This window comes from Misgurnus anguillicaudatus, unplaced genomic scaffold (genome assembly GCF_027580225.2).
Source record: "Misgurnus anguillicaudatus unplaced genomic scaffold, ASM2758022v2 HiC_scaffold_33, whole genome shotgun sequence".
Taxonomy (NCBI): domain Eukaryota; kingdom Metazoa; phylum Chordata; class Actinopteri; order Cypriniformes; family Cobitidae; genus Misgurnus; species Misgurnus anguillicaudatus.
In genome coordinates this window covers 2,928,162-2,952,328 of record NW_027395283.1, presented here as the reverse complement: position 1 = coordinate 2,952,328, position 24,167 = coordinate 2,928,162, and the positions used below count along the sequence as shown (strand labels likewise).

General features: G+C 41.8%; 1 protein-coding gene across 1 annotated transcript in view; it reads left to right on the top strand.

The window, feature by feature from the left end:
- Positions 1-22,686, top strand: part of LOC141363262 (protein NLRC3-like) — a 235,062-nt gene extending 212,376 nt beyond the window's left edge. The window contains exon 12 of the mRNA XM_073865879.1: positions 17,992-22,686. Within this exon, the coding sequence (XP_073721980.1) occupies positions 17,992-18,043 (52 nt within the window). The 3' untranslated portion in view covers positions 18,044-22,686. The remainder of the gene's footprint in view (positions 1-17,991) is intronic.
- The last annotated feature ends 1,481 nt before the right edge of the window (positions 22,687-24,167 follow it).

The following is a 24,167-nucleotide window of genomic DNA, read 5'->3' as shown; positions in this document are numbered from 1 at the left end:
ACTACTGTACTTAAGTACTAATAGGCAGTATCTGTACTCTACTGAAGTATTATTTTTTTCTCCTACTTCCACTTTTACTTCAGTACATATTTTCGATGAGTTTAATACTTTTAATCCAATACATTTTTTTATGTGCTGCATAGTTACTCGTTACACTCAAATGTTACGAATCATTCCAAACCTACATTATCACTGCCGGAGCGGTGATACACATTAGAAACACACACAGATTGTGGTCTAAACCAATAGGAGATAGTGAAGAGCGGACCCCTCCCTCCCTCTCACTCACAAATATGAGCCGCGGTTGTGGACAAATTGGAAGTGAAGAGAGAACCAAAGTGCACGAGACAGACCGATAGAGAGAGAGAATTCGCGAGAAAGGGCGAGTGTGCGCGAAAGAAGGAAACCTAAATACATTGAAACATCTTGTACCTTTACCTATTACCATTACATCGACTAATATTTTATTAATTCTGAATTTTCTATTGCCATATTAGTTAAATTAATCTGAACATTCCTGTCCTTGTACTCCTGCTACAGCCAAAGCAATTGTGAGTGTCCTTTAGCTTAAACATTTGAAATAATATAAACAATATTATATTCAAACTTTTGACTGTTTTCTTTAATAACTACATTACACAATACTCATACTTTTACTTTCAGTACTTGAGTAGTATATTTTAAAATAAACTACTTGCAATACTTAAGTACAAAACATGTTTAATACTTCAGTACTTCCACTTAAGTGGTGTGCTCACTTTTTTGATAGAGCACTTGTACTTTTACTCAAGTCTGGGTCCCTAGTACTTTATACATCTCTGGATGTGTGTGCCAAATTTAAAGTTCAACTAAGCACGCCAAGAGCCTTAAACATGCCTGAAATTAAAGTAAAGTTTGATTTCACAAAGGTTCACAGCATGTAACTGTCAGCCTTAAATATGTGTAAAAATGAAAGTAAAGTTTGATGCATTGCCATGGGAACAGCGTTTGAGATATCATAATCCCTTCGCAATTTATCATCTACAATGTCTCGGCATCATGTTGACCACTTCTCGTGTCAATCGCATGAAAATCCTAGAAGGAGTATTTAAAAGTTAACTGTATAAAACTGAAAGGCTTAAATATGCCTTTAAAATGAAAGTAAAGTTTGACAGGTTGCCATGGGAACAGCGTTTGAGATATCAAAAATCCCTTCGCAATTTATCATCTACAATGTCTCGGCATCATGTTGACCACTTCTCGTGTAAATCGCATGAAAATCCTAGAAGGAGTATTTAAAAGTTAACTGTATAAAACTGAAAGGCTTAAATATGCCTTTAAAATGAAAGTAAAGTTTGACAGGTTGCCATGGGAACAGCGTTTGAGATATCAAAAATCCCTTCGCAATTTATCATCTACAATGTCTCGGCATCATGTTGACCACTTCTCGTGTCAATCGCATGAAAATCCTAGAAGGAGTATTTAAAAGTTAACTGTATGAAAGGCTTAAATATGCCTTTAAAATGAAAGTAAAGTTTGACAGGTTGCCATGGGAACAGCGTTTGAGATATCAAAAATCCCTTCGCAATTTATCATCTACAATGTCTCGGCATCATGTTGACCACTTCTCGTGTAAATCGCATGAAAATCCTAGAAGGAGTATTTAAAAGTTAACTGTATAAAACTGAAAGGCTTAAATATGCCTTTAAAATGAAAGTAAAGTTTGACAGGTTGCCATGGGAACAGCGTTTGAGATATCAAAAATCCCTTCGCAATTTATCATCTACAGTGTCTCGGCATCATGTTGACCACTTCTCGTGTCGATTGCATGAAAATCCTAGAAGGAGTATTTAAAAGTTAACTGTATAAAACTGAAAGGCTTAAATATGCCTTTAAAATGAAAGTAAAGTTTGACGCGTTGCCATGGGAATACCGTTTGAGATATCAAAAATCCCTTCGCAATTTATCCTCTACAATGTCTCGGCATCATGGTGACCACTTTTGGTGTCAATCGTATGAAAATCCTAGAAGGAGTATTTAAAAGAACATTGCATGGAACTTTCAAAAAAATCCAGCTTTGTGACTGACACACTTCCTGGCGCCTGCTGGTGGCGCTATACCCGGGAGTCACAATAGGCACATCGATGCGATCGGAATCTTCAGATGAACAAACACCCCGCGTGTCATTACAATAAGACATTTTTTGCCTTAGATATTAGACACTTCCTGTTTCTCTGATTTCGCCACAACTTTGTCGGCTCGCCATGGCAGAACCATTCGAGATATCAAAAATCCCTTCGCAATTTAGCAAGTCCCATGTCTCGACATCATGTTCACCACGTTTGGTGTCAATCGCATGATTCCTCTAGGAGGAGTATTCAAAAGTTCAACGCATGCATTTTTTAAACGATCCAAAATAGCTGACTTCCTGTTGGGCGGAGCTTAAATGTTAGAGGGCGAAAGTTGTTCGGGTCGATGAGATCTATATGCGTACCAACTCTCGTACATGTGCGTACATGTTTGCACGATCTGTGCTTCAATGTTTTTTTTTGCATTACAGGGGGCGCTACAGAGCCCCCGTGCCACGCCCGTGTTCCAGCCTTTGTCCGTTCGCAATGACGGACGACTCTGACGTCTGTGCCAAATTTCAAGAGTTTTCGAGTATGTTAAGGCACCCAAAATGCCCAAAAGTGTTAAAAAAAATAAAAAAAAAAATAAAATAAAAAATAATAAATTCGAGCAAAACCAATAGGGCTTCGCACCTTCGGTGCAGGCCATTCTGGCCTGCTCCTCGGTGCTCGGGCCCTAAATATAGCTGCAAGCAGCGATGGCGGGCCCTCGCACATATTTTTTCCGCTACACTGTGCCTCCGAGAAAACGATGCACGGTGGGCAAGTGCATCAAGTGGGTAAATATCGGTGGACTATTTATGTTGTTATTGACCCATTTGGGGACTGTAGGTAAAAGAAACCCCACATTTAGGACGAACGGAGGCACTAGTGAGCGACTTAAGAGGCACACCTATGTCTGACCTGTTTGTCAACACTTAACAGTTGACAACTCTGCTGTGTGTGCCAAATTTGAAGTTAATCTAAGCATGCCAAGAGGCTTAAATATTCCTGAAATAATAGTAAACTTTGATGCGTTGCCATGGCAACAGCGTTCGAGATGTAAAAAATCCCTTCACATTTTATCATCTCCAATGTCTCAGCATCATGTTGACCACTTTTGGTGTCAATCGCATGAATATCCTAGAAGGAGTATTTAAAAGAACATTGGATGGAACTGTCATCCTTGAATATGCCGGAAAATGAAAGCAAAGTTTGACGCGTTGCCATGGGAACAACGTTCGAGATATCAAAAATCCCTTCGCAATTTTTCATCTACAATGTCTCCGCATCATGTTGACCACTTTTGGTGTCAATCGCATAAACATTCTAGGAGGAGTATTTAAAAGAACATCACATGGAACTGTAAAAAAATCAACCTTTGTGACTGCAACACTTCCTGGCGCCTGGTGGTGGCGCTATACCCGAGCCTCACAATAGGCACATCGATGCGATCGGAATCTTCAGACAAACAAACACCCCATGTGTCATCACAATAAGAAATTTTTTGCCTTAGATATTAGACACTTCCTGTTTCTCTGATTTCGCCATAAGTTTGTCGCCTCGCCATGACAGAACCGTTCGAGATATCAAAAATCCCTTCGCAATTTAGCAAGTACAATGTCTCGGCATCATGATCACCATGTTTGGTGTCAATCCCATGTATCCCCTCGGAGGAGTATTCAAAAGTTCACCGCATGCATTTTTTAAACAATCCAAAATGGCCGACTTCCTGTTGGGCGGAGCTAATAGGTTAGAGTGCGAAAGTTGTTCGGGTTGATGAGATCTATATGTGTACCAACTTTCATACATGTGCATACATTTTTGCCCGATCTGTGCACTACTGTTTGTTTTTCCATTACAGGGGGCGCTACAGAGCCCCCGTGCCACGCCTGTGTTCCAGCCTTTGGCTTTCGGCGATGACGGACGACTCTGGCGTCTGTGCCAAATTTCAAGAGTTTTTGAGTATGTTAAGGCCCCCAAAATGTCCAAAAGTGTTAAAAAAAATAAAAAAAATAATAAAAAATATAGCTGCAAGCAGCGATGGCGGGCCCTCGCACGTTTATTTACCGCTACACGGTGCCTCCGAGAAAACGATGCACGGTGGGCAAGTGCATCAAGTGGGTAAATATCGGTGGACTATTTTATGTTGTTACTGACCCATTTGGGGACTGTAGGTAAAAGAAACCCCACATTTTAGACAAACGGGGGCGCTAGTGAGCCACTTAAGAGACACGCCTTTATCTCACCTTTTTGTCCACACTTAACAGCCGACAACTCTGATGTGTGTGCCAACTTTTAGATTAATCTAAGCACGCCAAGAGCCCTAAATATGCCTGAAATAAAAGTAAAGTTTGCGGCATTGCCATGGGAACAGCGTTCGAGATATCAAAAATCCCTTCGCAATTTATCATCTACAATGTTTCAGCATCATGTTGACCACTTATGGTGTCAATCGCATGAATCCCATACGAGGAGTATTTAAAGGTTCACAGCATGTAACTGTCAGCCTTGAATATGCTGGAAAAGGAAAGCAAAGTTTGATGCATTGCCATGGGAACAGCGTTCGAGATATCAAAAATCCCTTCGCAATTTATCATCTACAATGTCTCGGCATCATGTTGACCACTTTTGGTGTCAATCGCATGAAAATCCTAGAAGGAGTATTTAAAAGTTAACTGCATGCAACTGAAAGGCTTAAATATGCCTTTAAAATGAAAGTAAATTTTGACACGTTGCCATGGGAACAGCGTTCGAGATATCAAAAATCCCTTCGCAATTTATCATCTACAATGTCTCGGCATCCTGTTGACCACTTTTGGTGTCAATCGCATGAATATCCTAAAAGGAGTATTTAAAAGAACATTGCATGCAACTGTCAAAAAAATCCACCTTTGTGAATGACACACTTCCTGGTGCCTGGTGGTGGCGCTATACCCGAGACTCACAATAGGCACATCGATGCGATCGGAATCTTCAGACGAACAAACACCCCGCATGTCATCACAATAAGACATTTTTTGCCTTAGATATTACACACTTCCTGTTTCTCTGATTTCGCAATGACTTTGTCGCTTCGCCATGGCAGAACCGTTCGAGATATCAAAAATCCCTTCGCAATTTAGCAAGTACAATGTCTCGACATCATGATCACCACGTTTGGTGTCAATCCCATGTATTCCCTCGGAGGAGTATTCAAAAGTTCACCGCATGCATTTTTTAAACAATCCAAAATGGCCGACTTCCTGTTGGGCGGAGGTAATAGGTTAGAGTCTAAAAGTTGTTCGGGTCGATGAGATCTATATGTGTACTAACTTTCGTACATGTGCGTACATGTTTGCCCGATCTGCGCACTCCTGTTTGTTTTTGCATTACAGGGGGCGCTACAGAGCCCCCGTACCACGCCCGTGTTCCAGCCTTTGGCTTTCGGCGATCACGGACGACTCTGATGTCTGTGCCAAATTTCAAGAGTTTTCGAGTATGTTAAGGCCCCCAAAATGCCCAAAAGTGTTGAAAAAAATTAAAAAAATAAAAAAAAAATAATAAAAAATATAGCTGCAAGCAGCGATGGCGGGCCCTCGCACGTTATTTTTCCGCTACACGGTGCGTCCGAGAAAACGATGCACGGTGGGCAAGGGCCTCAAGTGGGTAAATATCAGTGGGCTATTTAATGTTGTTACTGACCCATTTGGGGACTGTAGGTAAAAGAAACCCCACATTTTAGACAAACGGGGGGGGGGGGGGCTAGTCAGCCACTAAATAGACACGCCTTTATCTGACCTTTTTGTCAACACTTAACTGCCAACAACTCTGATGTGTGTGCCAAATTTAAAGTTAATCCAAACACGCCAAGAGCCTTAAAAAAGCCTTAAAAAAAAGTAAAGTTTGACGCGTTGCCATGGGAACAGCGTTCGAGATGTCAAAAATTCCTTCGCAATTTAGCATCTCCAATGTCTCAGCATCATGTTGACCACTTCTGGTGTCAATCGAATGAATATTCTAGAAGGAGTATTTAAAAGTTCACTGCATGGAACTGAAAGGCTTCAATATGCCTTTAAAATGAAAGTAAAGTTTGACACGTTGCCATGGGAACAGCATTCGAGATATCAAAAATCCCTTCGCAATTTATCATCTACAATGTCTCAGCATCATGTTGACCACTTTTGGTGTCAATCGAATGAATATCCTAGAAGGAGTATTTAAAAGAACATCGGATGGAACTGTCAAAAAAATCCACCTTTGTGACTGACACACTTCCTGGCGCCTGGTGGTGGCGCTATACCCGAGACTCACAATAGGCACATCGATGCGATCGGAATCTTCAGACGAACAAACACCCCGCGTGTCATCACAATAAGACATTTTTTGCCTTAGATATTAGACACTTCCTGTTTCTCTGATTTCGCCATGACTTTGTCGCTTCGCCATGGCAGAACCGTTCGAGATATCAAAAATCCCTTCGCAATTTAGCAAGTACAATGTCTCGACATCATGATCACCACGTTTGGTGTCAATCCCATGAATCCCCTAGAAGGAGTATTCAAAAGTTCACCGCATGCATTTTTTAAACAATCCGTAATAGCCGACTTCCTGTTGGGCGGAGCTTAAATGTTAGAGGGCGAAAGTTGTTCGGGTCGATGAGATCTATATGTGTACCAACTCTCATACATGTGCGTACATTTTTGCCCGATCTGTGCCCCAATGTTTGTTTTTGAATTACAGGGGGCGCTACAGAGCTCCCTTGCCACGCCCGTATTCCAGCCTTTGCATGAGCCTAGTGGCACGCGACTCTGACGTGTGTGCCAAATTTCAAGACTTTTCGAGTATGTTAAGGCTCCCAAATTAGCACAAGTGTTGAAAAAAATAAAAAAAATAAAAATAATAAATTCGAGCAAAAACAATAGGGCTTCGCACCTTTCGGTGCAGGCCATTCTGGCCTGCTCCTCGGTGCTCGGGCCCTAATAATAATCCGAGCAAAAACAATAGGGCTTCGCACCTTTCGGTGCAGGCCATTCTGGCCTGCTCCTCGGTGCTCGGGCCCTAATAATAATCCGAGCAAAAACAATAGGGCTTCGCACCTTTCGGTGCAGGCCATTCTGGCCTGCTCCTCGGTGCTCGGGCCCTAATAAAAAAAAAGAATAAATCCGAGCAAAAACAATAGGGCTTCGCACCTTTCGGTGCAGGCCATTCTGGCCTGCTCCTCGGTGCTCGGGCCCTAATAAATTCGAGCAAAACCAATAGGGCTTCGCACCTTTCGGTGCAGGCCAGAATGGCCTGCTCCTCGGTGCTCGGGCCCTAAATATAGCTGCAAGCAGCGATGGCGGGCCCTCGCACGTTTTTTTACCGCTACACAGTGCCTCCGAGAAAACGATGCACGGTGGGCAAGGGCATCAAGTGGGTAAAATATCAGTGGGCTATTTAATGTTGTTACTGACCCAATTAGGGACTGTAGGTAAAAGAAACCCCACATTTTGGACAAACGGGGCACTAGTGAGCAACTTAAGAGGCACACCTATGTCTGACCTGTTTGTCAACACTTAACAGTTGACAACTCTGATGTGTGTGCCAAATTTGAAGTTAATCTAAGCATGCCAAGAGCCTTAAATATTCCTGAAATAATAGTAAACTTTGATGCATTGCCATGGCAACAGCGTTCGAGATGTAAAAAATCCCTTCGCAATTTATCATCTACAATGTCTCAGCACCATGTTGACCACGTTTGGTGTCACTCGCATGAATATCCTAGAAGGAGTATTGAAAAGTTCACTGCATGCAACTGAAGGGCTTAAAAATGCCTTTAAAATGAAAGTAAAGTTTGACGCGTTGCCATGGGAACAACGTTCGAGATATCAAAAATCCCTTCGCAATTTATCATCTACTATGTCTTGGCATCATGTTGACCACTTTTGGGGTCAATCGCATAAACATTCTAGGAGGAGTATTTAAAAGAACATCACATGGAACTGTCAAAAAATCAACCTTTGAGACAGCAACACTTCCTGGCGCCTGGTGGTGGCGCTATACCCGAGACTCACAATAGGCACATCGATGCGATCGGAATCTTCAGACGAACAAACACCTTGCGTGTCATTACAATAAGACATTTTTTGCCTTAGATATTAGACACTTCCTGTTTCTCTGATTTCGCCATGAATTTGCCGCTTCGCCATGGCAACACCGTTCGAGATATCAAAAATCTCTTCGCAATTTAGTAAGTCCACTGTCTTGACATCATGATCACCACGTTTGGTGTCATTTGCATGAATCCCCTAGGAGGAGTATTCAAAAGTTCACTGCATGCATTTTTTAAACAATTCAAAATGGCGGACTTCCTGTTGGGCGGAGCCAAAATGTTAGAGGGCGAAAGTTGTTCGGGTCGATGAGATCTATATGTGTACCAACTCTCGTACATGTGCGTACATGTTTGCACGATCTGTGCATCAATGTTTTTTTTCATTACAGGGGGCGCTACAGAGCCCCTGTGCCACGCCTGTGTCCCAGCCTTTGTCTGTTCGCAATGACGGACGACTCTAACGTCTGTGCCAAATTTCAAGAGTTTTCGAGTATGTTAAGGCACCCAAAATGCCCAAAAGTGTTAAAAAAATTAAAAAAAATATAGCTGCAAGCAGCGATGGCGGGCCCTCGCACGTTATTTTACCGCTATACGATGCCTCCGAGAAAACGATGCACGGTGAGCAAGTGCATCAAGTGGGTAAATATCAGTGGGCTATTTCATGTTGTTATTGACCCATTTGGGGACTGTAGGTAAAAGAAACCCCACATTTTAGACAAACGGGGGAGCTGGTGAGCCACTTAAGAGACACACCTATGTCTGACCTTTTTGTGCACACTTAACAGTCGACAACTCTGATGTGTGTGCCAAGTTTTAGGTTAATCTAAGCACGCCAAGAGCCTTAAACATGCCTAAAATTAAAGTAAAATTTTACGCGTTGCAATGGGGACAGCGTTGGAGATATCAAAAATCCCTTCGCAATTTATCATCTACAATGTCTCTGCATTATGTGGACCACTTCTCGTGTCAATCGCATGAAAATCCTAGAAGGAGTATTTAAAAGTTAACTGTATGCAACTGAAAGGCCTAAATATGCCTTTAAAATGAAAGTAAAGTTTGACAGGTTGCCATGGTAACAGCGTTTGAGATATCAAAAATCCCTTCGCAATTTATCATCTACAATGTCTCGGCATCATGGTGACCACTTTTGGTGTCAATCACATGAAAATCCTAGAAGGAGTATTTAAAAGAACATTGCATGGAACTTTCAAAAAAATCCAGCTTTGTGACTGACACACTTCCTGGCGCCTGCTGGTGGCGCTATACCCGGGAGTCACAATAGGCACATCGATGCGATCGGAATCTTCAGATGAACAAACACCCCGCGTGTCATCACAATAAGACATTTTTTGCCTTAGATATTAGACACTTCCTGTTTCTCTGATTTCGCCACAACTTTGTCGGCTCGCCATGGCAGAACCGTTCGAGATATCAAAAATCCCTTCGCAATTTAGCAAGTCCAATGTCTCGACATCATGTTCACCACTTTTGGTGTCAATCGCATGCATTCTCTAGGAGGAGTATTCAAAAGTTCAACGCATGCATTTTTTAAACAATCCAAAATAGCTGACTTCCTGTTGGGCGGAGCTTAAATGTTAGAGGGCGAAAGTTGTTCGGGTCGATGAGATCTATAAGCATACCAACTCTCGTACATGTGCGTACATGTTTGCACGATCTGTGCCCCAATGTTTGTTTTTGCATTGCAGGGGGCGCTACAGAGCTCCCTTGCCACGCCCGTGGTCCAGCCTTTGCCCGGACCTGATGGCCGACGACTCTGACGTGTGTGCCAAATTTCAAGAGTTTTCGAGTATGTTAAGGCACCCAAAGTGGCCAAAAGTGTTAAAAAAAAATAAAAATAAAAAAAAAAACAATAATTAAAGCTGCAAGCAGCGATGGAAGGGCCCTCGCACGCATGTGCACCGCTACCCTATGGCATTAGTAAAGCAGTGAACCAGGGGGATATGAATTAAAGTGGGTAAATACAGGTGGATATTCAAAGGGAAACTGATGTGCCACACCGCCTGTGTGCAGCAGGTGGTGCTATGACTGAAGCTGAATATTGGCATTGAAATGTGTTCAGGCCAAGAACCTTATCAAACATTTGAAGTCTGGGGCAGATCGAACAATGCATGTCTGAATTACAACAGCTTCCTGTTTCATGGCGAAACATCACACTTTGCCAGGCCGCCACGGACACGCCCTTCAACGAAAAGTCAAGATATTCACAATTTATCACCGCAGAGGGCTTTAAATCAATCTAACCAAATATGATGATGATTTGATTAAATCTCTAAGGGGCGGTTTCCCGGACAGGGATTAGCTTAATCCAGTACTAGGCCTTAGTTTAATTAGGAAATATAACTAGTTTTAACAAACATACCTTACTAAAAACATTACCTGTGTGCATTTTGAGGCAAAACAAAGGGCCCTGATGTATTTTAAGATATGTCAGCGCAAGTTCTATTCAGTTTGGACAGCTCTTAAAAATGTTTTAGTCTAGGACTAGTCTAATCCCTGTCCGGGAAACCGCCCCTATGAGCAGTAAATCATAGCGTAAAACATGGTATTTCCTGCTACCTCTAGGTGGCGCTATGACTGAAGCTGAATATTGGCATTGAAATGTGTTCAGGCCAAGACCCTAATCAAACATGTGAAGCGTGGGGCAGATTGGACATTGTATATCTGAGTTAGAGCCACTTCCTGTTTCATGGCGAAAACGCCGAAATTTGGCAGCCCGCCACGGACACACCCTCCAACGAAAAGTCAAGATCTCTGCAATTTAGCATCGCAAAGGCCTTTAGATAAGACCGACCAAATATGACGATGATCGGATTAAATCTCTAGGAGGAGTTTGTTGCAGTATGAAGCCTGGAAATGACCAAATTTGCACAAAAATCAAGGCAAAAATTCAAAATGGCCGACTTCCTGTGGGGTTTAGAGCTTCGCTCCAAGAGACTTTTTGTAGGTGTTGGGGTGATAGATGATCCTACCAAATTTCGTATCTGTACATTTTTCGTAGCGGGGGGGCTGTTCGCTTGAAATTTTGCAGGTGGCGCTATCGAGCCATTTCTACACGCCCACTTCTGGCGCCTATGCCACATGTAAATTTTCGCCACTTCTGACATGTGTGCAACGTTTTATGACTTTTTGGGCTTGTTTAGCCTGTCAAAAATGCGATTCATTTACCGATACTTTGCGAGGCCGCCACGGACACGCCCTTTAATGAAAAGTCAAGGTCGTTGCTTTTTATCATCACACAAGGTCTTGAGATTACACAGGTGAAATATGATGTTGATATGGTTAAATATCTAAGAGCAGTAAATCACAGCGTAAAACATGTTATTTCCTGCTGCCTCTAGGTGGCGCTATGAGTGTTACTGAATTATGCCATGTTGATGTGTTCAGGCCTGGACCCTTATCAAACGTGTGAAGTCAGGGGCAGATTGGACATTGTATGCCTGAGTTATAACAACTTCCTGTTTCATGGCGAAACATCACACTTTGCCAGGCCGCCACGGACACGCCCTTCAACGAAAAGTCAAGATCTTCGCAATTTATCAAGGAAAAGGGCTTAGCATCAGTCAGACCAAATATGATGATGATTTGATTAAATCTCTAAGAGCAGTAAATCAGAGCATAAAACATGGTATTTCCTCCTACCTCTAGGTGGCGCTATGAGTGAAGTTGAATATTGGCATTGAAATGTGTTCAGGCCAAGACCCTTATCAAACGTATGAAGCGTGGGGCAGATTGGACATTGTATGCCTGAGTTAGAGCCACTTCCTGTTTCATGGCGAAAATGCCGAAATTTGTCAGGCCGCCACGGACACACCCTCTGACGAAAAGTCAAGATCTCCGCAATTTAACATCGCAAAGGCCTTTAGATGAGATTGACCAAATATGACGATGATCGGATTAAATCTGTAGGAGGAGTTCGTTAAAGTATGAAGGCTGGAAATGACCAAATTTGCAAAAAAATCAAGGCAAAAATTCAAAATGGCGGACTTCCTGTTGGGTTTAGAGCTTCGCTCCAAGAGACTTTTTTGTAGGTCTTGGGGTAATAGATGATCCTACCAAATTTCGTATCTGTACGTTTTTCGTAGTGGGGGGGCTGTTCTCTTGAAATTTTGCAGGTGGCGCTATCGAGCCATTTCTACACGCCCACTTCTGGTGCCTATGCCACATGTAAATTTTCGCCACTTCTGACATGTCTGCAAAATTTCCTGAGTTTTCGAGCATGTTTCGCCCCTCAAAAATGCGATTCACTTTGGAGAAGAAGAAGAATAAATAATAATAAATATAGCTGCAAGCAGCAATGGCGGGCCCTCGCACGTTTTTTTACCGCTACACGGTGCGTCCGAGAAAACGATGCACGGTGGGCAAGGGCATCAAGTGGGTAAAATATCAGTGGGCTATTTAATGTTGTTTCTGAGCCATTTGGGGACTGTAGGTAAAAAACAACCCCACATTTTAGACAAACAGGGGCACTAGTGAGCCACTTAAGAGACACGCCTTTATCTGACCTTTTTGTGCACACTTAACAGCCGAAAACTCTTATGTGTGTGCCAAATTTAAAGTTCAACTAAGCACGCCAAGAGCCTTAAACATGCCTGAAATTAAAGTAAAGTTTGACGCGTTGCCATGGGAACAGCGTTCGAGATGTCAAAAATTCCTTCGCAATTTATCATCTACAATGTCTCGGCATCATGTTGGCCACTTTTGTTGTCAATCGCATGAATCCCATACGAGGAGTATTTAAAGGTTCACAGCATGTAACTATCAGCCTTAAATATGTGTAAAAATGAAAGTAAAGTTTGATGCATTGCCATGGGAACAGCGTTCGAGATATCAAAAATCCCTTCGCAATTTATCATCTACAATGTCTTTGCATTATGTAGACCACTTCTCGTGTCAATCGCATGAAAATCCTAGAAGGAGTATTTAAAAGTTAACTGTATGCAACTGAAAGGCTTAAATATGCCTTTAAAATGAAAGTAAAGTTTGACAGGTTGCCATGGGAACAGCGTTTGAGATATCAAAAATCCCTTCGCAATTTATCATCTACAATGTCTTGGCATCATGGTGACCACTTCTCATGTCAATCGCATGAAAATCCTAGAAGGAGTATTTAAAAGAACATTGCATGGAACTTTCAAAAAAATCCAGCTTTGTGACTGACACACTTCCTGGCGCCTGGTGGTGGCGCTATACCCGGGAGCCACAAAAGGCACATCGATGCGATCGGAATCTTCAGATGAACAAACACCCCGCGTGTCATTACAATAAGACATTTTTTGCCTTAGATATTAGACACTTCCTGTTTCTCTGATTTCGCCACAACTTTGTCGGCTCGCCATGGCAGAACCGTTTGAGATATCAAAAATCCCTTCGCAATTTAGCAAGTCCAATGTCTCGACATCATGTTCACTACTTTTGGTGTCAATCGCATGCATCCTCTAGGAGGAGTATTCAAAAGTTCAACGCATGCATTTTTTAAACAATCCAAAATAGCTGACTTCCTGTTGGGCGGAGCTTAAATATTAGAGGGCGAAAGTTGTTTGGGTCAATGAGATCTATATGCGTACCAACTCTCGTACATGTGCATACATGTTTGCACGATCTGTGCCCCAATGTTTGTTTTTGCATTGCAGGGGGCGCTACAGAGCTCCCTTGCCACGCCCGTGGTCCAGCCTTTGCCCGGACCTGATGGCCGACGACTCTGACGTGTGTGCCAAATTTCAAGAGTTTTCGAATATGTTAAGGCACCCAAAGTGGCCAAAAGTGTTAAAAAAAAATAAAAATAAAAAAAAAAATAATAATCCTAAGGAAAACAATAGGGCTTCGCACCTTTCGGTGCAGGCCATTCTGGCCTGCTCCTCGGTGCTCGGGCCCTAATAATAATAATAATAATAAACGGAGCAAAAACAATAGGGTCCTCACACTTGTGTGCTCGGGCCCTAATAATCCTAAGGAAAACAATAGGGCTTCGCACCTTTCGGTGCAGGCCATTCTGGCCTGCTCCTCGGTGCTCGGGCCCTAATAAATAAATAAAAATAAAAAAATAATAATAAATTCGAGCAAAAACAATAGGGCTTCGCACCTTTCGGTGCAGGCCATTCTGGCCTGCCCCTCGGTGCTCGGGCCCTAATAATTAAAGCTGCAAGCAGCGATGGAAGGGCCCTCGCACGCATGTGTACCGCTACCCTATGGCATTAGTAAAGCAGTGAACCAGGGGCATACGAATTAAAGTGGGAAAATATAGGTGGATATTCAAAGGAAAATTGATGTGCCACACCGCCTGTGTGCAGCAGGTGGCGCTATGACTGTACCTGATTATTGTTATATTGATGTCTTCAGGCCAGGAACCTTAACAAACGTGTGAAGTCTGAGGCAGATTGAACAATATATGCCTGAATTACAACAGCTTCATGTTTCATGGGGAAACATCACAATTTGCCAGGCCGCCACAGACACGCCCTTCAACGAAAAGTCAAGATCTTCGCAATATATCATCTTAAAGTCCTTAAGAGAAGTATGACCAAATATGATAATAATTTGATTAAATCTCTAAGAGCAGTAAGTCACAGCTTAAACCATGACATTTCCTGCTGCCTCTAGGTGGCGCTATGACTGAATGCTGAATATTGGCTTTGAAATGTGTTCAGGCCAAGACCCTTATCAAACATGTGAAGTGTGGGGCAGATTGGACATTAGCCGCTTTTGCACTATCGGGCCTGTGCGTGCCAGGGCTTCAAACGGGCCTCACGGAGCCAATAGCCTCAGACCTCCAGCTGTGTAGCCAAAATCACGACGCGTTTGCATTGTCAAGCCAATAGCGCCGCAGCGCTTCAGAAAACCCCGCCCTTAATACGCCTACCTGGATGTAACGTCACACAACTCCGCCTGTTTTGCCGTGAGGAAGTCACTTCAATCTGACAGGAGACGGGAGTGAGATCGCATCATCATACAACAAACATAAAGAACATAACTGAGGCGGCTGTTTGCACGGTGAAAGCCAAGATGAGAAGATAGAGATGTTTGCTCCATCCGCGGTGTTACTCTTGAAGTTTATGTTGGCTGCACACGAGCGATCTCATGACGAGACAGTATCAGATCAATAAGCAATAGTAAACTTTATGAAGTAGGATAATTACAAATAAAGTGTTCATCTACCTAATGTGCCATTATACTATATAGACAATATTTTAAAGAATACAACGAGTCCTAGTTTTACATTTATGTAAAATAATCTTATTTTAAAATACAGGTATGCACGTGTGTCTAAATATGTAACGTTAAGTTTGTAATTATAGTTCTATGGCGATGTAAACATACTTACACATTACAAGAGGTGTGATATCTTTAATCATGAAAACGTTAGTTGAGCATCACATGAAACACAAGGTAACTGTCTAATAGCTATTTCAATAATGTGTCAATCAATAAATACTTTTGTCTATAAAGAACTGCCTCGAATAGCTGAATAGGACTGAAAATCACTTTACTTGCATCTCAAAAATCAAAACATTTGAGAAATCATTAGAAAATGTACTCGTTAAGAATCAACTCTGAATATACACAAGTATTTAAAAAGCTATGTTACAGTGGTTAAGTTAATGATGGTTACCATTTTGTGGCATCTTACCATTTCTGTGTTTCAGATGTGATCCTTATTAAGCAATAATTTTCAATAAACTGACAAGCAGCCGTAGTAATAATAGCGCGGTAACGTTACTTTATTTACATATGAAGTTTATATCAGTGCACAGACAGGTGTATTTAAAGACATCTCCTCCGGACGGATTTCAACATCCATGGCTCCTGTCGTCTCATCATCATCATCTTCGTTTCATGTCCTGCTCTTTCATCTGTTGCTGTGTCATCTCTCATATATACAAAATAAAAACTCCTGGATGACAAACTGAAAGCTTTACGTTGGCATTTTTTCTGTAAAACGGACACAAAAGAAAGCAGCACATGTGACGTTTTGTATAAAGGGTTTATAAATACACATACAGTATATAAAGTTTGCTACATTCATATAAGAGTTTAATTTATCTCCAAAATAACAGAAAGCATGGCTATGACTAATATAATAAATCCATGGTTACTATTTCTAAGGGCTGACTAAAAAATTATACATATAACTATAACACAACAAACACCCATTTAAGACACTTATGCAATCGTTATTTGTATTTTAAGTGTTTTGTATGCAAACGTAATGTAGCATTTGTATTTGTATTTTAAGTGTTTTGTACGCAAACGTTATGTAGCATGTTAACTCACCGACTGTAGATACCATCGTGACTCGAGTGATCGCTTCTTTAATACATGGAGTGATGGACGATGAAATGATGATCCAACACACATCTTTAATTTCTCAGCACTGTTGCACTTTAAACACTTTGTTTTGTGCCTGAAACTTTATAGACTTCTCCCGAACCGATAGCGTTGTGCGCCGGATCCTTAGCGTGGCGAGTTCGGCGTTGTAACGCGTATTTGTTTTTTACATATGCAGATCATTTTCTACAGTCCGAAGTACAAACATAGCAGGCATCTTCCGTGAAACAGTAAATTACTGGTGATCCCGGTTATTTTTAAAGTTTTAAATCTGCAGACAGATGGATGCGCATCTTGCCAGAGACTCAGATAAACTCCGCCTTTGACCTTTACCACTCCCCTAGCCCCGAGAAGCCCGATCTGGCCCAACGATTTCGGCGGGCCAGAAAAGCCGGGCCTTAAGCACCAACGAAGCACCAGTGAAGCACGATCATGCCCCGGAAGTGACAATGCAAACGCCACAGTCCTCGGCAGGCACTGGCACGCCCGCTTGAAGCCCGATAGTGCAAACACGGCTATTGTATACCTGAGTTAGAGCCACTTCCTGTTTCATGGCGAAAACGCCGAAATTTGGCAGGCCGCCACGGACACACCCTCCAACAAAAAGTCAAGATCTCCGCAATTTAACATCGCAAAGGCCTTTAGATAAGACTGACCAAATATGATGATGATCGGATTAAATCTGTAGGAGGAGTTCGTTAAAGTACGAAGCCTGGAAATGCCAAAATTTGCTCAGAAATCACATTGAAAATTCAAAATGGCCGACTTCCTGTGGGGTTTAGAGCTTCGCTCCAAGAGACTTTTTTGTAGGTCTTGGGGTGATAGATGATTCTACCAAATTTCGTGTCTGTATGTTTTTCGTAGCGGGGGGGGGGGGCTGTTCTCTTGAAATTTTGCAGGTGGCGCTATCGAGCCATTTCTACACGCCCACTTCTGACGCCTATACCACATGTAAATTTATGGCGAAACATCACACTTTGCCAGGCTGCCACGTGCACGCCCTTCAACGAAAAGTAAAGATCTTCGCAATTTATCACCGCAAAGGGCTTAACATCAGTCTGACCAAATATTATGATGAAGAGAGAGACGCAAGAGAGAGACGCAAGAGAGAGACGCAAGAGAGAGACGCAAGAGAGAGATGCAAGAGAGAGACGCAAGAGAGAGACGCAAGAGAGAGTGGAGTGGCAACACTGTTATCGGAGCTCCGTCGAGTTCATCATCCAAATCCTATTTTCTTACTATCTTGTTACTATCTATATAATATAACTTACTAGTTCATCTTAGGAATACTTTAGCGTGACGATTATTCAACAGTATTTATAACTAAATCGATTTATCACTGGTAAACACTTAGTGTTAGCATATAGCCCGCTAGCTTCAACAAACGTGCCGGCTGAAGTTTGTTTACCGTTTCCTCACTGTTTGTTTACTGTAAATCTGCCTTCCTTTTCGATCTAATGGCGGACTCATCCGATGTATGTTTTTCAGACCTTTCCTCACCAGAGCGGGAAGCTGTGGAGGAGTTGTGTCCCGGCATTAGCACCAGGCGGTACAGCATGCCTCACATCACCCTGGCTCCTGACACCCGGAGACGTACGAGGCAGCCAGCGAGCGAGCACCGGTCTCGATGCAGCTTCACGGACCGCGTTCAGGCGAACAGAGACGCCATCGCCCAAAATGAAAACGGTAATACTCCGCTTGTCATTGTAACCTGCACTGTTTGCCACATGTACAGTTTAGCTTCTTCCGTCAGCACAGAGGGGTTTACATGTGTTAAGTGTATTGAAGTAGTAAGGCTGACGGAGAAGGTTGCAGAACTAGAAGCGCACATCCGAACGCTCGTTGAGGACAGTAAGACCGCTAATGCTAATGTTAATGTTTCAAACACTGTTTCGGGTGCGCCTACGGCAACGCGTAGTACACATAGCTCGGTTCCGGCAACTGATTTAACACGGCCGACTAACTGGGTGACTGTCAGGCGGCGTAGTCATATTCGATGGCCATTGAAGTCCCCCCTAGTAATTTCTAACAGATTCGACATTCTAAACAATACACCGGCTGAGACATCTGTTAAAGGTGCCCTTGTTATTGGAGACTCGATACTTAAGAACGTGAACATTGAGGCACCAGCCACCATAGTTGACTGTATACCGGGAGCCAGATCGTCTGACATTAGATCCAAACTTAAAGTACTGGCTAATGCTAAGCGTAAGTTTTCTAAAATTGTTATTCATGCCGGCGCAAATGACACCAGACTCCGCCAGTCAGAGATCACCAAAGATACTATTAAAGAGGTGTGTGAAATTGCAAAAACAATGTCAGATAATGTAATTTGCTCTGGTCCCCTCCCCGCCTACCGGGGTGATGAAACTTATAGCAGATTAGTGTCTCTTCACCACTGGATGTCAAAATGGTGCCCTCAGCATAACGTAGGGTTTATAGATAATTGGAAACACTTCAGGGGGAGACCTGACCTGCTAAAGAGAGATGGCCTTCATCCGTCATCGGAAGGAAATGCTATACTCTCTAGAAATCTGACCAATACTCTAAATTCTAATACAGTTTGACTACCCAGGGCCCAGGTCAGGAAACAGATAGATCGGCCTACCCGTCCATCTGTTAGTAGCTCTGACATGTCAAGATCACATATATCCCAGAACTTAGAGTCTATCTTACCAGAGTATCAACACATTTCAACTGTGTGCGTTCCTCGAACAAACGAATACAGAGCACCGTTTACCTCGTCTCGTACAAATCTTACTAACATAAAATTAGAAAACAATACGTTTACAGATGAACCTCGAATGTTAAAATTCGGCCTTCTTAACATTAGATCGCTTACCAATAAAGAACCTATTGTCAATGAAATAATTACTGACCAAAACTTAGATGCACTCTCTTTAACAGAAACCTGGCTTAAAGCAGACGATTACATTAGTTTAAACGAATCCACCCCACAAGACTACTATTATAAACATGAACCGCGTTTAAAGGGGAGAGGGGGTGGTGTAGCTACAATATACAAAAATGTTTTTAAAGTAAACCATAAATCCAAACTAAAATTTAATTCATTTGAAATAATGCTATTAAATATGGAAATAACTGATCGTAACCATAAACAGCTCTCTTTTGTCCTTGCTACAATCTATAGACCTCCGGGCCATCATGTAGATTTTCTTAAAGAAATATCAAATTTCCTGTCTGACCTCGTAGTCACTGTAGATAAAGCTCTTATCGTTGGTGACTTTAATATACATGTTGATAACCCAACAGATACATTAGGATTAGCATTTATGGATATTCTAAATTCTCTCAATATTAGACAAAACGTGACAGGGCCCACGCATACTCATAGGCACACATTAGACTTAATTCTGTCACTCGGGCTCAATATTAATGAAATCGAGATATTACCCCAGAGCGATGCAGTTTCAGACCATTGCCTTGTCTCATACACGGTACTTCTAGATATGATCACTCGATCCACAATACGCTACCGACTAGCCAGAACAATAATTTCCACCACTAAAGATAGCTTTATTAGCACTCTTCCAGACCTGTCCCAAATGAAACATGTAGCAGATAACCCTGAAGATCTAGATATTGTAATAGAAAACCTGAACAGTATTTGTTCTAACACATTGGATGCCGTAGCTCCAATTCGAAAAAAGAGAATCAAAGAAAAAACGCCAGCTCCATGGTATGATCATCACACAGCAGCACTCAAAAAGGCAACTAGGAAAATGGAAAGAAATTATAGAAGCACAAAGTTAGAGGTATGGCGTGCAGCATGGAAAGAGAGTGTTAAACACTACAGACAGGCTATAAAAATCGCCAGATCTGCGTATCTCAGCAATCTTATTAAAGAAAATCATAATAACCCTCGCTTCCTCTTTAGCACAGTTGCGAAACTGACTAGAAATAAAGAACAAACAGAACCCACTAATAAACTCCCACACAATAGTAACGACTTCATGAACTTCTTTACTAAGAAAATTATGATTATTAGGGAAAACATTGTAGGTACCCAAGCAGCCACCACTCTACCCAGTAATACATTTAACGCTTGCCTACCATACGAACATCTTGAGTCATTTAAACCTACTACAATAGAAGAGCTATCTAAATTAGTAGCGTCATCCAAATCATCGTCCTGTATATTGGACCCTGTTCCCACAAAATTACTCAAAGAGGTATTCCCTATAGTGTCTAACCCAGTACTAAATGTCTTTAACTCATCATTAGAATTAGGCTACGTTCCAACAGCTTTCAAACTAGCAGTTATTAGACCGCTCATTAAAAAAACAAACCTTGACCAGGGAGATCTAAATAACTTTAGACCTATCTCAAATCTCCCTTTTCTTTCCAAAATATTAGAAAAGGTAGTGGCAAGCCAGCTACGCACATTCCTAGCAAATAATAGTGCGTATGAAAAGTTCCAATCAGGATTCAGGCCCCACCATAGCACAGAGACAGCGCTGCTTAGAGTTACAAATGACCTTCTCCTAACATCCGACCGTGGCGAAATATCACTCCTTATATTATTAGACCTTAGTGCAGCCTTTGACACAATAGATCACACAATCTTACTTAATAGGCTAGAAAACTATGTTGGCATCAGTGGTCAGGCGCTAGCTTGGTTCAGATCGTATCTAACTAATCGCTATCACTTTGTTTATGTAAATGAGGAGGAGTCACATCACTCCCTGGTTAAATACGGCGTACCGCAGGGATCAGTTTTAGGTCCTATCCTGTTCTCGTTATATATGTTACCTCTAGGAGACATTATCAGAAATCATAACATAAGTTTTCACTGCTATGCAGATGACACACAGCTTTACATCTCCTCGCATCCTAGCGAAACACAAAATTTTTCTAAGCTATCAGACTGCATCAGCGATATAAGTGACTGGATGTCACATAATTTTCTTATGCTAAACTCCAATAAGACAGAGATACTTGTTATCGAACCGAATCGCTACAAATATAATATGACAGATTACAAGTTGCCCATAGATGGCTGCACTGTGGTGCCAACCTCCACGGTTAAGAATTTAGGTGTGATGTTCGACAGCAGTTTATCCTTCGACAGCCATATCTCCAATGTCTGCCGCACAGCATTCTTCCACCTTAGAAATATCTCAAAAATACGCCATATGTTGTCTGCATCAGATGCAGAGAAGCTTATCCACGCTTTTATGACCTCTAGAATAGACTATTGTAACTCGTTACTCGGAGGATGCCATGCAAAACAGGTCAACAAGCTTCAGCTAGTTCAAAACGCTTCTGCAAGAGTTCTTACTCGAACTAAGAAGTATGACCGCATAAGCCCAATTCTGGCATCTTTACACTGGCTACCAGTTAAATATCGTATACAATTTAAAATATTACTAATCACCTACAAAGCCTTAAATGGCCTAGAACCCTCATATCTTAGAGAATTATTATCAGAATACAATCCATCACGTGCATTGCGGTCACAAAATTCTGGCCTCTTAATTATCCCTAAAATATCAAAAGTGTCTAAAGGTGGCAGATCCTTTTCCTACTTAGCCCCTAAGCTATGGAATGATTTACCAACCGACGTCCGAAAATCAGAGACAGTAGATAACTTTAAATCTAGACTTAAAACTTTTCTCTTTAACAAGGCTTTCAAATAGTTGTTTTAACAATGGTACTTATCTCCTAATAGCTAGCTTGTACAACCTTATAAATAAATAAATTAATGAAAAAATTAAAACCTTTTTTCGTTAACACTCCAAAGCATGGTAAATCTCATTAATACTCTTTAGTAATATGCTGAAACTTTGAATTGGTTTTCGATTGAGTCTTAACTGCCAAATATGGCCGGCTTGCAATTTTGGCCTTTTCCCATGACCTTAAAATAGTATGTCATACAGAACCGTTTGCCACTGTACGTTAGCATTAACGACGGCAGTGGGGCCTCTGGCCTTAGTCAAACGAGTTCTGTTTCCGTTTCTAAAATCATCAACTATATGTAATACACTTAACCAGCAATAGTTAGCCTGTCCGGAACCGAGCTGACTAAAACCACATTACTGTGTGACACTTGTTTTCTATGTGAACGGCCCCTACGCTAATAAGATTTTGTTTCTCTCTCCCTGTCTCGTCCTTGATCCCGAGGACGAGACAAACAGATCCAGTTCCGGTACATGTGAAAGTCGGCACACAACTGATCTACTAGCTGTTCTTCATCGTGATGTCCAGCTGATGCCTGACCAAAGACCACCGGCAGAACCCGCTTAATCTCCGCTTAATCTCCGCTTAATCTTCGCTTAATCTCCGCTTAATCTCCGCTTAATCTCCTTCCGTTTCAATGTGTATATATATATATATATATATATATATATAACTCCCAAGGGTTTTTTCCTCCTATGACTTTTTTTTACTTCCCCGGCTAAAATTCCGGGGTTTTTTTCTCCTAGGGGGTTTTTCAACCCGGGGAGGCAGCCTTTTTGGGCTTAACTTCTATACGTTACATTAGTAATACGTTTGCTTATAATGTTGATTTATAGCCGTAGCAAATTTAACTGCTTGTGCAACCGTTTATTATGTTGTGCTATCTGTCGATTCTCTGTGCTTTTCACTGCATCTATTATGTAAAGCTGCTTTGATACAATTACCAAATTGTGAAAAGCGCTATATAAATAAAATTGAATTGAATTGAATTGAATTGAATTTAATGATTGTTGTGAGATATGTTGCCACTTGTCTTTTCCTCTTTGCCTTTAGGGACCACAATGGAAATAAGTCTTTGGGCTTTATTGTGTTATCCCTGACTATTTATGTATTTTAAAGTATGACTCCGAGTACTGTTTCATATTTTTTTATTTAAGTGGTCAAACAAAATCAATCAATCAACGCTTTAAAAACTCAAACACTACACCAGACACCTGAAGCAAGCACAAAAGTGCAACAGTAAGTAAAACTAGATAGGTACATTTCCTGAAGAAAATGTGAAGTGGTGCTTGCCGTGGCAAAATTCTGGGGACCATATATGATTATACTCCAAATCAAAAGTAAAATGATCCAACTCTCGTGTCTCTACGATGTTCTGATGCAGAGATATAAGGCTTTGTTTACTCTGTTGCTAGGGTACTGTATTTGGTTGCTAGGGGAAAAAATGCCATCCACTAGTGATTACCCTCCGAGTCACGAGTCAAACGGTCCAACCCCCGTGTCTGTATGATGTTCTGATGCGGAGATATAAGGCTTTGTTTACTCTGTTGCTAGGGTACTGTATTTGGTTGCTAGGGGAAAAATGGCATCCACTTGTGATTACCCTCCGAGTCATGAGTCAAACGGTCCAACCCCCGTGTCTGTATGATGTTCTGATGCGGAGATATAAGGCTTTGTTTACTCTGTTGCTAGGGTACTGTATTTGGTTGCTAGGGGAAAAATGGCATCCACTTGTGATTACCCTCCGAGTCATGAGTCAAACGGTCCAACCCCCGTGTCTCTACGATGTTCTGATGCGGAGATATAAGGCTTTGTTTATGCAGTTGCTAGGGTACTGTATTTGGTTGCTAAGGAAAAAAATGCCATCCACTAGTGATTACCCTCCGAGTCATGAGTCAAACGGTCCAACCCCCGTGTCTGTATGATGTTCTGATGCGGAGATACAAGGCTTTGTTTACTCTGTT